This window comes from Harpia harpyja, chromosome 12 (genome assembly GCF_026419915.1).
Source record: "Harpia harpyja isolate bHarHar1 chromosome 12, bHarHar1 primary haplotype, whole genome shotgun sequence".
Classification (NCBI taxonomy): Eukaryota; Metazoa; Chordata; class Aves; order Accipitriformes; family Accipitridae; genus Harpia; species Harpia harpyja.
In genome coordinates this window covers 17342580-17356826 of record NC_068951.1, presented here as the reverse complement: position 1 = coordinate 17356826, position 14247 = coordinate 17342580, and the positions used below count along the sequence as shown (strand labels likewise).

At 44.8% G+C, this 14247-nt stretch overlaps 2 protein-coding genes across 7 annotated transcripts in view; both read left to right on the top strand.

Moving 5' to 3' along the window:
- Positions 1–3475, top strand: part of ARMC8 (armadillo repeat containing 8) — an 82308-nt gene extending 78833 nt beyond the window's left edge. For all 4 annotated transcript variants that reach the window (XM_052803477.1, XM_052803475.1, XM_052803476.1 and 1 more), the window contains one exon: positions 915–3475. In XM_052803477.1, the coding sequence (XP_052659437.1) occupies positions 915–948 (34 nt within the window). In that variant the 3' untranslated portion in view covers positions 949–3475. The remainder of the gene's footprint in view (positions 1–914) is intronic.
- Positions 3476–4893: 1418 nt separating this feature from the next.
- Positions 4894–14205, top strand: NME9 (NME/NM23 family member 9). 3 transcript variants are annotated; one of them, XM_052804944.1, is made up of 8 exons: positions 5430–5451; positions 8717–8774; positions 9322–9487; positions 9641–9744; positions 10798–10869; positions 11739–11855; positions 13311–13386; positions 14096–14205. In XM_052804944.1, the coding sequence occupies exons 3-8, from the start codon at positions 9406–9408 to the stop codon at positions 14098–14100; spliced, it is 456 nt and encodes a 151-aa protein (XP_052660904.1). In that variant the 5' UTR covers positions 5430–5451; positions 8717–8774; positions 9322–9405; the 3' UTR covers positions 14101–14205. The 3 variants fall into 3 exon arrangements, with proteins under 3 accessions (XP_052660903.1, XP_052660905.1, XP_052660904.1); XM_052804943.1 differs by lacking the exon at positions 9322–9487 and having other exon boundaries at positions 4894–5451; XM_052804945.1 differs by lacking the exon at positions 9322–9487 and having other exon boundaries at positions 4894–5451; positions 11739–11845; positions 14096–14121.
- The last annotated feature ends 42 nt before the right edge of the window (positions 14206–14247 follow it).

Below are 14247 nucleotides of genomic sequence, written 5' to 3'. Positions count from 1 at the left end.
TTGTGCTTAGTGCTGTTGCAAGTCACTGTCTCTCCTGTTTCTTCTGGCCACCGGCTCCCACTGTTTACCCTATCCCAACTCTGCCTCATCAGCCCCCTCGATGAGCTGATACGACTTGTGAATGCAGGAGGAAACTTGGAAGGAAGAAATAAATACTCTTCTTCTGGGTTGCTGAGTCGTATCAGAACTTGGAAAAGTCAATCAAGGTCATGATGGCATGGTTGGGAGGTGTGGGGGACAAAGGAAGAGCAAAGCTTCTCGCTTCAGGTGGTAGGAAACATTGAATTAGCTGAAGGGATGATGAAACTGCAACCCTAGACTTTTGGGAGGTGTTTTTTTTCTTAACAAAAATGTTGCACAATGTTAGATTACATAAATTCCAGTATTACACTGGCTGTTGCTTCTTTTCTCTCTCTCACCTCATTGTAGGTTTTTGGTAGGGCCGGTATTCCTGACAGGACTAATGTGCTTCTAGTATGTTCTGAGTTATGACACCTCTTTCAATTCTCAGCTCAAAGACCTGCTTTTCATGGTACATCTGTATTACAGAAAAGTAATTGCTCTTCACAATTACTGCCCTTAAGTGTTTTTATAAGGTGCGTTGTTAATGAGGTTCAATATACATCCTAAGCCCCACCATACTTGAAAGTTGCTCAGTTTATGCTGAACATCTAATGTACTTGGTTAGATCATATTATTCTTAGATGCAAGGTAGGTTCTTAAATTGTTATAACTGATGCAGAACACTTCTGCACCACAGGCTAGATTCTTCCAAACTGAAGGAGCCAGCCATTTGGCTTCCTTTTACCTCATTCATCCTCCCTCTTTTGCTGGCACAATGCATAGTCTTGTACATAAAGCTGTTGATGATAAAGCCAAGCCCCAATAATTAACAGGTTGTTCCTTTATTGCAGGGCGAAGACAGCACTCCAGCAGTATCTTGCATGATCAAAGACTAATTGAATCTATGGACACCCCTCATGTCTACTTAAGGAATAGCAGGAGATATTCCTGACTCCTTGTATTTGCACAAGTCACCTTGGGCTGCATTTTTCTCAGGTGCAGGGAGCTGCTTTGCAGAAACAGTTTAAATGATCAGGTCTCCAGTGCACTTGAGAATTTTCTTGAGGTAGTTCCTTTACTCAGAGGACTCTTGGGGGGTTGTTTTGTTTTTTGGGGTTTTTTTTCCTGAGCTACCTGGACTTTCGGATAGAACAATCAGTCATCATTTTCCTTTTGGGCCTACAATTTTCTGCTTTTGCTGCAGCCTGCGTGTGTGGATGTGTGTGGGTGTGCTAGAGTGTGTGTGCGCTTGGGTGAATGTGTGTGGGTGTGATACCTCAATTTTGTTTTTCTTTTTTTTTGTGTGTGTGAATATCTTTTTCTACAGGTTTTCAAGGGTTAACCATTGTTTGCTGTACGAATACTTCAATGAATTATATACAGTTTGAATGAAATGTTATTTAAAAAAAAAAAAACCAAACCGTTGTATCCCATAAAGTTTATTTTGAATTTTGAACAGATGAATGTTTTTAAGTAAAATATATGCATTTCTGAACTTCAGCTTAACTTAACATTATACTTCCTTTTTAAAGAGAAAAATAGAGGGAGACAGTAGACCCCAAATTATAAGCAGCGGATTCTGTACTGGTAAGGTCCAAGAGGTTTTTTTACCGCCATACAAGGTCACCTGGTACTGATGACGTGCTCAGATCCGTGGAATGGATCAACTGGATTGTTTTGGGTTTTTTTATGTTTTTAGAAGAAAAGCTCATACTTCAGAGTTAGTGTGACTGTTGACTTTTTTTCTGGAAAGGAACAGGTGGCTGCAATATCAGCAGGCATAAGCTATTGCTTTAGTAGCCAAGAACTTGCTCAGATAATTGCTGAAGGATTAGCTTATTTCACTGGTGATAAATATTTGCTGATCACTAATATCAATAGAGCAAACAGTATGTTGCAGAAGTTATACTTTCAAGAGACCAGAAGGAGCTGGCAAGCAGTGATTAAGGGATTGCTTTTGTTTTGCATCCCTTACCTCCAGATACAGTGAAAGTGACTTACATATTATTTCCATGAAAGATCAGCTGGGTGCATTAAGTTGGGAAAGGGATGGAAAAATTGGGTTTGTTTTTGGTTTTTTTTTTTTAGCTCAGTGATGTTGCTACAGATTTTGTGTATATATGCAGATATACACACTTGCATGGATTTGGATACCTGGATAATAAGCAATGGGATTTTACTGCATTCAGAAGCCTAGATTGTCCATAAGTTCCTGAAATTGTGCCTGTAAGTGTGGAGAAAAAAATATGAGTACAAATGAAGACAACTGCATAAGGTTAGGCTGGAATAGGAGACCCCAGTGGCTTCACATTCAGATATGCATAGAAACAAATGAGGGCAGCAAGGAGCTCTCCTTCATGCAGTTCAGGGTTCTTGCTTTCTTCCCGTCTGCTTTCTGATTTCAGTTTAGACCATAGTTTTAATAGTCAGAATCTCCAAACACTATATTTACATAGCACTAACAGGCATGCTAAAGATTGCAGCCAATGTCTTAAACCAAATCTTTCTTTTGTTACGTTCAACTTCAGGAGGGCTGCAGCAAGAAGAGAGGTCTGTAACTTTGCTAACCAATTTTGATAAGTATCTTAATCTTTTATTTCTAATCAGAAGGTCAAATTGTGATAGCCTTACTTTTTTCCAAGGTAACTACTTGTGTCAGAAAATGTGACCACAGTTTGGCCTGGAATTTGAATGTGCTGTGTATCAGATAACTGTTATCACTTGGTTGCAAAGGAGAATATATACATTTCATGTAACTTCTTCCACTCTTGAAAGACAAATAAAAGTGAGCACCTGACACTTTTTCCCCAGGCACTGCAGTAAGTGACTGGCAGTTTTTTAATGTCCTTCTGCAAATTTTTCATGATGGACTTTGGGGGCTGAACAAAAGGGAAAGTAAAAATATGTGAGAACTTGATAAATATCAGTACCTCAGAAGTGAAGTCATCTATTTTTGCTTGAACTGAGAAAAAAGTTCTGAGGCAAGTAGTGTAAATGCAAAACTGTACAGCGTGCATCTGACTTCTAAATTTGCACTCCTGCTGTGTACATTTAGGAGCTCAAGTTCTTGCATATCTCTTCTCGTCCTCCCCCAATTCACATTTCTAAAAGCAAATCTGAGTTTGATTCTATAAAACTTCAGTGCCTAAAGGTGTTCGGAAAAAAGGTGAGTAAGTATCTGTGAACAAGTTTTGAGGTGGTTTCCTAAAATTCTACCAGAAAACCTAAAAAACTGTGCTCAGACAATCTTGTTGCTGCATGAGAACAGTTGACGTTTTTCGCAGATATTGATAGGACAAACTGTTGGATGAGAACATTTTTACATTCAGTTAAGCTTTGTGAATAATTTTTGATGTTGCTATAGGTATGTACAAAAAGAAGAATACTGTAAATAAAAAGAATTTTACCAGAACATCTAGATTTTTCTCAGCTTCATGGAGAAATCTCAGCTTTCTGTGCCAGCCTCTCTACAGACTGACAATTGCTAGCCTGAGATTCACAGTGGGAACAAACTTGTTTGCTGGTTGGCCAGATCTTTACCAACTTTAGGTAGCAGCCTTTTGTGAACTACAGGGTTGTTTGCAGAACCAAAGCAGTATAGTTTGTCTGGACATAATACAAATCACCAGGATTTCTGCTGTTCCTTGTGCCATTTCTCTTCTGAAAACCAGTCCTAATGAATTTTGGTAAGTATGTCCACTCTTTATATCTGGGTCCAGTGATGGTAATCCTTCTCTCCAAGGTTACCTGTGTCAAAAGGTGAATAGTTCTGCATGGAGTTTGGCATGCTAGTTGTCAGACAAGTGCTACAGTTGGTTGCTCCCCACCACCTCCAGTCCACATTTGGAGTAGTCTCTCCCACACAGAAAGTCAATTGAGACTTATAATTTGGCTGTTGTTCCAACCACAGATTTGCATTGTAATAGTGAAAGAAGCTAAGTGACCTGCTCAAAAGTATCTTTCGCCAGTATATTCTTAAAGCAAACATCTCATATTTTTAAAAATTTATTTTTACAGCCATTGCAGTAGATGCTGCACCTCTATGAAGCTGCTGAAGCAGTGGCACAGCAGGCAGAAGAATAATTGAAGTGCATGAGCTTAGATTGTTGAAGACTAGAAAATGGGTTTAACAGGACTCTCTTTGGGAATCCTAAAATGTAAGCGCATGATAGGTGTAAATGTGTAAAATTTCAGTGGGGGTTAAAATCACCAGGACTTTACTGGAGGCTTATTTCTACAAAAAGAGACAGTTGCTGGAGGCATCCAGGGGTGCACTTTGCTGAGCTGGTGTTGGAGGCAGGGGAGCCCCTGCCAAGGCTCAGCCCCACCGTGTCCCCTGGAGGTACTGGACAGTGTTCCCTCAGGTTGCCAGGGGCACTAGGGGAGTTGACATGCCAAAAGCCAAATCCTCAACCAGGAGGGACCTTGACCAGCTGGAGGACCAGGCCACCAGACATCAAGTGCTGTGTGACAAGCAGCAGCACCACCGAGGTCTGCCTCTGGAGCCCAGTGACCCCGGGCATGGGAATGGACAGGATGAGCAGCAGCCCTGCCCAAATGGGCATCCCCCTGGGGGGGTGCTGGGCACAGGTGCTGTGCGTTCACTGCAAATAAGAAAAAACAACCCAACCAACTTCAAAAATTGAGCTGCATTTGGAGGGGGGCCAGCAGCTTATCCCCTGTGCTCAGTGCTAGGGAGGTCACATCTGGATTCCGTGCCTTGTTTTGCACCCTTAGTTTGGGAGGGACGGGGCAAAACTGGAGCCAAGGAGTATGCGGTAGACTGGGGACGCGGGGCAGGTTTAGCAGGCAAAGAGGAGGTGGAGGGGCTCCAGCTGCTGCTGCTTGAATAGGAGTAACGGAGGAGATGGAGCTGAACCTCCCAGCTGCAGCGGATGCTGAGAAAGGAGCGGGGCGGGCTGGGCTGCCGCTCTGCCCGGATGTTGCCAGGGCTGCCATAGCAGCGGTGGGGTGCTGCCAGCCACCGCGCAGGTACTGCCGGGTCCTGGCTGGGACTGGTTTGCTTCTGCCACCCTCACGGGGTGAGGAGGGGACAGGCTGCTGCGTGTCTTAAAGTGAGCAGCAATTCAGGCCCCGCAGCAGCACCTCGCCTCTATGAAAAGGGTGCAAGCAGAGCCGTGTCCGGTCTTTGGGTGCTGCTGAGCTAATCCTGCTCCCTCCAAGAGGGCAGGAATGCTGCAGGAGGCTCTGTGTCCTGGGTGAAGGAGCAAAGATGGGTTAAAAGCTTTCTCTGTGGTGCAGGTTAGTCAGCAGTTGGATTCACGTAATTGGAGGGCGTCTGCAGTGCTTTGCGCTTGGGACTGCTGCTCTAAGGACCTTTGTTCCTACAGAAGGATGGCTGCAAAGAAAAAGGAGGTAGTACTGCAGGTCAGTAGGAGCCAGGTTTTTAAAATATCTTTTTAAACTTGTAGTAAGTGCAAAGGATGAAGTTCAGTCTTGGGGTATCTCAGATTCTGCTGGCAAAACTGTATTGTGAGGTCCTTGTGGTGGAAAAACATTCCTGAAGACAGGTAGGAAGCATGGGAAAACATGGCAAGTCAAATCTGTCCCCCAAAGTCAGTGCTATGGGGTGCAGAGGGAGGTTGCTATGGGGCTGCAGGTTTTGTTTCAGAGCTGCTACAAGCTGTCATGGGTTTGGTCACTTTCATAGGTCAAAATGCGTCTGTGTTTCATGGGACAATTAGAAATAGGGAACTGGGAAAGGGGGGGTTTCCTCCTGAATGGCAAGCATCACTGAACATTTCTGACCAGTTCACGTATTTAGAAAGATCACTGTAAAGGTGGAAAAGTTAGGAGGTAGAAGAAAAATTCAAAGGCTGAAAAACCTATTTCACAATGATATGTAGAGGAATATTTCCGTCTTTACACTGCGCAACTGACCTAATGATGCTTTATAACTACCTGCATAGGGGAGAGAGGGTTTCCGAGAGCAGTTTAGTATGCAAAAACATTGAAAAAACCTGAAATAGGTTATGAAGGTCTCCTTCAAATTTTGAAACATGAGGGAAATACTGAAGGAGATTATGGGGTCTATAACCTTGTTTATTCACTGTTAAAACTGGAAAGCATGGAGTGAAAATGTGAACATTTGTATAAGAGAAAGAAGATCACTTTATTAAGGTAAAAATAATTTCTACTGCTGTTTGTCCAACTGTGTTCCTATGCGGTGGGGAAAATTACATCAACCAGGCTTTGCACCTTTGGCAACTAAGGGAAAGCTGGGTCTAGATCTGCAAAATTGTGATTGTTCACATCTGCAGATGAAAGCTGAACCTCATGTAGGACATAATGTGATGGCCTAGAAAAGTTCTGCTTATATTAGAGAAAAGCCAAGTCCTAGCAGTGTCAGGGCATCCAAATCAGCAAAGCACTTTGAAGGGTGCTGGCATTACTTTCTGAGTCCATCAGCTGAACTCACAGCTGAACTCATTGTCACAAATTATTATCATAAATCATTTGAACTCATTAACATTCTGTGAAATGCTCCAAGGGTGATCCTAGCACTAGTGATAACTGGAATAACTAAATTTCTTAATTCTGCAGGTGTTCTCTGAAAAAATTAGGCTTGGGGTCATGTGCTAAACAGGAGAACAGACAGATGTGTTTGAACAACTCCCCATTCTCTGAGTGAGGTGGGGTCCTGGAGAAACTGTACTGTATGACCTCCAGTGACATCTCTGAAAATTTGTAAGAGGCCATTTAATTTGCACTGGAGTTTCCACTGTTGGAATTGTTGACTTTGCAATTTTAGCAGTCCTTTAATGCACTTTGGTGTTAATTATTGTAAAATAGCTGGCCTTATTACAACTTACTGTCTTCCAGTGTAGACTAAACATAGTTAGAATTAATGATACCAGTTGAGAAAGTTATTAGGAATCATCATTGTTCAGGGTGAACAAAACCAGATCTTACATTTCTCAAGAAGCCTTTTTTCTTTCTTTCTTTTTTTTTAACTTACTGTGTTTTTCAAAGTACATACTGAGGGGCAAGTTCTGTAAGATGGGGAAGATGCTAAAGATATTTTCCTTTCTAATTACCGTAATGGAGGTGTGGTATAATATAGTACGTAGCACAACGTATGGAATTGTCTAGGGCATCCTTGACTGGGTAAGCTCCTGAGCAACCTGATCTAACACTGAGCTTTGAGCAGGGGATTAGACTAAGAACTCTACAGATCCCTTTCAACCTACATCTTTCTATGCTCTCTGTTGTTCACTATGTTTTGGAAGTCTTTAGATGGCAGCCACTAATTCAGGTAAGGACATGCCTGGCTCAGACCACCCTCTAGTGCCCAGACATTATGAAAGCTGTGTATTTACTAGCTTATTTTATCAAGACTGAAACATCTTAACAAAGTAGTATAGCTTGTGTGCAGGCAAGGTGAGAAACTGCTAGTGGAGAATCGTCTGACTTATAAAATGTGATGAGGGCTGGGTCTGAAATAGGGGTGAGGAAAGGAGGATGCGTGCTGGAGACAAGCATGTTGAAGCAGCACTCTGAATGCTGCAGGTCAGCCCAGACCCCCACCTCACTGCTGCTTTTGAGCACTATGCTGGCTCTGAGGGGAGGTCCCTGCTGAGCTGGGACCTGGTGGTTGTCAATGTGTGTGTGGCTCTCCTCCAAGTCCCTGCTTCTTGTGCAGTGATCTGGGCAGCCTGCAGAGAACCAGTCCAGTCAGTTATCTGTCAGTGGCTCTTAACTGTTTTAGCTGCTATCCTGTGTTAAAACATCACGACAAGTCAGACTTCCATTTAAGTGAAAGCGAAGTAGGTCTTTGTTTCTTCTATAGCAGGAGTGCTGCGGTAGGGAGCTCGGGGTCCCTCATCCCTGCTGCCTGCTGCTCTTCCTGGTACCTGCACACCTGCAGAGCTGTATGGTATGGCAAAGCACAGGAGGAACATCTGGAGCTCTTCCCTGCTCTCAGATCTTGCTGCATGGAGTTGAGTGCCAGGAAAAACCTGAGGTTGTATGGGTATTTCACAGACCTTCCCTCTTGCGCCATATATGACACAGCGTGGTAGGTTCAGGTAGGGCTCTGGTCAGTCAGCCAGAGGCCCTGATAAGATGCAGGGAACTGTGTCCCCAGTCTCCCCCCGAACAACTAACTCTTAGTCTCTCTGCAAACTGGGTCTGGGGTCCCCAAGCAGCCAGACTGTTCAAGTAGTTGCTGCCACTAAACAGGGGAGGGCTTGCTCTTGGCTGGATGCTGCTACCCTTTTCATCTGCCTTTCCTTGGTTCTTGTCATACAATGAGTCTCTAATCCAGTAAGCTTTTCTACAGAGTTAGCTGGCTTCCTGATGGGTGTCTCAGAGCTGGTGTCAGGTAGTAGCAAGAGTATGTGGGAAGCGGGGAAGGAATGAGAGTTTGGGAGTGAGGATATCCATCCAACCTCAGCTGTTTTTTCTCAGAGGTCTTCCATTCATGTTCTAGCACAGCTTGGCCTTGCCCAGCTGGTCAGAGGTGAGAGGATCACAGTCAAAAGGGTTTCCCGAGTGCTCAGGTAATACCTCTTCAGGCAGATGTGTCCATCTTAAGTGCAAGCATGAAGTGATTTGTCAACATGTTTGCAGCAGTCAGGTAGTACCTGATGACTTACTCTTGCTTTTACTGTGTTTTTAAATTTTCACACAGGTTAACATCAATAGCCAGGAGCTTTGGGAAGAAATGCTGTGTCTCAAAGGACTCATTGGTAAGGGTTTGGTCAGTGTACTAGATTGCTGCTGTTCTGTGTTAAAAGGACACCAGTACTGTTAGGAATCAGTTACTACTGATAGAGATGTTCAGTCAGTCCCTCCATTCCTCTTGCCCTGAATGGAAGAAAGAAATATGCAAACAGAGGTGAGACTAGCTAGAGATTGTAGTCTTTTTTCATTTGTGTGGGACAATTACCATGCAATCAAAGCAGTGCTAGTGCAGGAGCTTCTGGAGTCTCCAGTCCAGCCACCCACTTGGAGCAGGACTGTCCCCAGTGCCCAATGCGAGAAACAGCCCTGGTTCTCAAGGAGGGGGGAGGTTAAAGTGCTGTTAGGCAAGCCTCATGTGCTCTACCAATGTGCAGCAGTTTTGCCTAGAAAATCTGGTACCTCCAAGGTCACAGCCATGTCAATGTTTCTTCTAAAGGCTCCTCTGTATCATTGTTATTGGCTTGTTATTTTATAATGTGATTTCATCCTCTGATCTAGCATTTGAAACCTTGAAAGAGTATGATACTTTCTACTTCAAAATTGAATCCATAGCCCTTCTAGCACTCAGCAGGAGTCCTGCCATACTCCAGACGGAACTATGGGAGCAACAGCCACAAGTTGCAGCTTGGGAAGTTCATGTTGGACAGGAGGAAAATCTCCTTCCCCGGGAGGGTGGTGCTGCAGAGGTCACCAGAGGAGACAACCTCAATCCTCAGAGGTTTTCAAGATTCTTCTTATTGCACTAGCACCCTTTTGCAGTCCCCTTCCAAATGATTATGCTGCAAAGTGGAAAAGTGCACAAACCAACCTATTGGTCTATGTCTAAACTGACCCATTTTGACCTCATTCTTACTAATTTTCCTGCTTGCAGTTGTTGATGTGTTTCAAGCCTGGTGTGGTCCATGCAAAACAGTAGTGGATCTTTTCCGAAAAGTAAGGAATGAAGTTGGCAGTGATCTCCTGCATTTTGCTGTGGTAAGATCTAATTTGGCACTGCTTAAAATATCTAGTCCCCTGAAATTAGCAGGTAACTAAGGGCTGAAGTAATTTATCTTTCCAATATTCAGTCCAAATGGTAACAGTCCAGGAGTTCCAGCTTGTGTGAGCGAGTCTGTCAAATCCAGACACTTGGTTACATCAATAAGAACTCACATAGTTAAGAATTTTCAGGCTTTAACTGTTCTGTACTTTTCAGATTTCTGGGTTTGTTCACCAATTTCTCATTTTCCCATTTCTCAGTGGTACACAGCAAAAGAATAACAGACAACGGGATCAAGTTGCAGCAGGGAAAAATCCAAGTAGATAGAAGGAAAAAGTATTCAGCATAGGAGTGGTTGGACACTGGGACAAGTTCCCAGAGAGGCTGTGGAGCACTGATTCTTGCAGATGCTCAAAACTAATGCAGCTTTGAGCAACCTCCTATAACATTGAGACTAGCCCTGCTTTGGGCAGGGTCTTGGACTAGAGCCCTTCAGAAGTTCCTCCCTACCTCAATCATGCTGTGATTCTGTGTTTAAATGCCTTTCCTGGCTGAAGGCCAGCACTTGATTGCTGACAGCCGTGGGCAGTGAGGTTTCTCATGGAGGCTCCTGCTCAGCACTCCTTGCAGCCACCTGCTGCCTCTGCTGCTGCCACTACAGCTCCTCCTGTCACTTCTTGCACTCCTTTTAGACAGGGGACCCCCATTTAAGTTTTACAGGCTTTTTCTCTGGGATTCACTCAGGCAAGCTGCAGTGAGATAGATATCCCTGCCTCACAAGAGCTGCTGTTCCAACCCCTGCAGGTGAGACCTGCCAGGCATCTGCCTGCTTCTTAGGTTGCTGGTACTGAGCTGGGAGTCGATTGTGGCCCTGACTCTGACCAGTGTCATTTTGGCCTGTAAGACTGGGACTCAGAGGTGTTTTGCTGTACATGGGGGATGAGTACCAGCCAGCTGAGGATGTCTTGAGTCCAGGCAGTTCCATGTGTATTCCTCTGAAGCAGAAATGGTTTTCTAGAAACACCTGTTTTCTTTTACATTCCTTTTAGGCTGAAGTTGATTCCATTGATGCTCTGAAAAAATACAGAGGAAAATGCAAGCCTGTCTTTCTGTTCTATGCAGTGAGTGAAAATATTGTTACAGTAGTTGCATAGCAGTAAATATCACTTGCCAGTGGGAATAACTGTCCTTTTTGAGAGAGATTCTTTTTCTTTCGTGTGCAACAGTACAATTTTATTTGCTCTATATCTGCGAGTATCTACTGGTGACCAAGTGCTGCATGGATAAGAATGTACAGCCAGAGTTTAAATTTAAATATCTTCTGCTTTGCCACCAAGAAACAGAACAATGTAATTTTGTTTTACTAATTAAAAAAAAATTGAGAGATTAAGGTGTGCATGAAGTAAAACAGTTTAAATTGCACAGGTGAGTGAAAGGCAGATATTGCACAAAGTTGCAGGAACTCCTCTAGCTAGAGATTGTTGAGGTTTGTTTTGTTTTGTTTTGTTTTTTCCTGGGGGAAGGCCCATGTAGCCTGTGATGGATGGCTGTATTTCATGGCCCTTTCCCCCTCAATGGGAGGGTATCTTAGTCATGAAAATCCCTATCATTCACGTCCAGGGATCCCTGTGACTTACTGAAAGTTGTATGTGTCCACAGGGTCTTGTGGCTGGCTGAGTCCATGTGAGTAGTATTCACGCCATGTTAGCACGTTAACGTGTGTTTTGCCCTGCGGGGCCTTCAGGTTCAGCCTCCTGCTACTGCAGGACCTCACTGCTTTCACAAACTGCTTTGGTTCATCCTAAGACTTATCACGAACGACAAAGAATGTTGTTCCAAAGCTTCCTGCTTGTTCTGGAGCAGAGCAGCTCTGTTGGGGAGGAGGGCCTGGTACATAATACCATACGTGGTGTGCTGCTTTGGTGATTTCCAGAGCCCAGAGGGCACTACTTGAGCACTTCCTAACTGATTTGCTTTTCATGCATTTCAGGGAGGAGAATTAGTAGCTACTGTAAGAGGAGCAAATGCACCATTGCTGCAGAAGACCATCCTGGAACAGCTGGCAGTGGAAAGGAAGGCTTTAGAACATGGAGGAGAGTGTGTGGTGGTAATCAGTCACTAATTCCTTAAATACCTGTAGATGTGCATGCCAGAGGAAAGGTTCAGCTCCCCACTGCCAGCATAGCTCTAAAGCAGAGTTACTTCTTTGCAAAAATCCTGTCCTTTTGTCTGGACTGTCTCTGAAATCTGGTTAGCGTGCTGCTTGAGTGTCCACAAGCCTGTGAAGCCTACCTAGATGGAGGAAGCTGGAAAGTGTGATTGTGTTTTTCAAAACCTCTGTCCTCTCGATGAGCAGAGTAGTACATACCATCCAGCTCTGCAGGATGAAAGAGAAACTCTGCTGTGACTTCTCTTCACCTTTTCACCTACCCTAAGCATTTATTTTATTCCTTAAAGCTACCTTCCTAATCAGCTTCGAATTCCAGGATCTCTAGCAGGTCTGTGTGATGGCATTTCTCAGGCTGTGGTGGGGGACGTTTCATTGCAATCTTAGTCATTTTTGTTTCTTGGTGTGACTGATTCTGTGCATTTCTGCCTGGAGTCTGTTCTGGAGCTCTGCTCGTCTTTCTCACTGAACTACAGCTGCAGGGACTTGGTGCCTGTGTTCTGGATATCACTGTGTGATCAATTAATCTACCTTTCAGCAGCTCTATAGTACAGTGGTTGTGCAGTCTGTAGTGCCTGCTATAAAGCCCTGGGCTATTGCATGGCAAATGTTCTCCTCCCTCCAGCAGTGAGCTCTGGTGTCAGAGCCTAGAGCCAGCCCAGCAAACTCCAGCAGCCTGCTGCTGCCAGGGTGCTGTTGGGAAAAGCGTTACCAAAAAACTGCTGCCCTTTGTTTGTTCTGAACTTGCTATGTGATAGCATGACTTAATTCCTCCCTAGTTCTCATATGCTGAAGTGACTCTTATTCCCTCATCACCTTCTCCATGTCACCGATAACTTCTGTAGACTGCTATTAAATCTTTCGTCAGCCTGGAGACCTTTGTCGTTTTAAGTGTCACAACTCTGGTTTTGTTCCAGATTCCTAGCCTGGGCGCTGCTGGTACAGGGTGTATCCTTAGAGCAGCTGGGCAGTCCTCAGAGCTGAAACCAGAGACGGCCCCAGGCCTACCTCTCCTCAGCCCAGCTGGTCTGCTGAGCCACTGCTGTAGGGGTGTCTTTTTGTGTGTGGTCTCCTGAATCAACACAGGTCTACCTGTGTTGGTAACTGCAAGCTCCCTCCACTGAGTAGCTCTCTCTGGTGACATTGGCTGGCCTGTTTCTGTGAATGCTTTTTCCCAGCTTTTGCTAGTCAACTGATTTGGAGCTCAGAAAGTGACCCTGGACAGGTAGATCCTCTGCTCTCAATGCTGAGCTGAGCCTGGCCTGAGTGACAGCAGGAGGACTGGTTCCTGCTCAGGTGGAAGTGGAAAGTGGGGACCTGCCTGGCAGATGCTCACATGGAGGGTAAGAGGACACTCAGGATGTTCCTTGCTCATCCACGTGCTCTTGCTGCTAGGTACAAGACAGAGCCTTCTCCAGAGAGGAGGGATACATAGCTGCTCTTCAGGAAGAACAACAGGAAGGCCAAATAGGTAAGGCAGCCATGGCAGTAGGATGCTCTTTGTGCCCTTAGTATGTGCTATGTTGCTAAAGCTGGAACCCTAAATGACGATTCAGCTGCTGCTGCTAGTCAGACACCAGAGGGGCCATTCCTCCAAACGGGCACAACATGGGCTCTTCCCCCAGCCTCTGACAGATCAGTACACAGGGTAGTGTCACCTTGAAACAGTATGTGTAGGCACAAATAAGAGACCAGGTTAGCTTGGGTGGCTGAGATCATTAAACTCTAAGTATTTATCATTCCAACGTGTGTTTTACTTTACATTTGTCAGTACTAACCCCCCCTTATGGCTTTCTTCTCTCTTGAATAACTGAAATACTGAACTAGCTGCAAATGCTGCTCAACTTTTCCAGGTGGTTTTTAAAAGAAAACACAAACACTCGGGCACCAAATCTTGATACACCAGCTCTTATGTTGTCTAAAATTAGCCGTGCATTCCCAAAGGCTTTTGTCTCTCACCCAATTTCTAACCTGCAGTGATGCTTTTTCTTGGCTTTGCTGGGATGCAGCTGCAGACTGGCACTCTTCATACCAAATCCTGGGCCCCAAAATGCTGGGAATTGTAGCAAAACCCACTTGGCTTTAGCTAAGGCACCGTGGGTCTAGAAGGGGTGCAATGCATGTTTGTGTTTCATTTCTTTACCTGTTACTAATTTTTTTCCCTTTTATTTTCCTCGGAGGCTAACGCCCCCGTCGGTCCCGGGCCCGATTTCCCAGCCGTCGTCGTGGAGCGGACGCGGGATTCCCCATTAAATAAAAGGATTTCGTGCGGCAGCACCGCCGGCTCTGTCCCTCCCGGCAGCGCGGGGCGCCGCGGCCCCTTTAAGGCCGG

Excerpts from the sequence above, each read along its gene's own strand:
- NME9 (XM_052804943.1), top strand. The coding sequence starts at position 5,419 with ATGGCTGCAAAGAAAAAGGAGGTAGTACTGCAG. Across the intron at positions 8,775-9,640 it reads GTGTCTCAAAGGACTCATTG|TTGTTGATGTGTTTCAAGCC; the intron begins GTAAGGGTTTGG and ends TCCTGCTTGCAG. Across the intron at positions 10,870-11,738 it reads CTGTCTTTCTGTTCTATGCA|GGAGGAGAATTAGTAGCTAC; the intron begins GTGAGTGAAAAT and ends CATGCATTTCAG.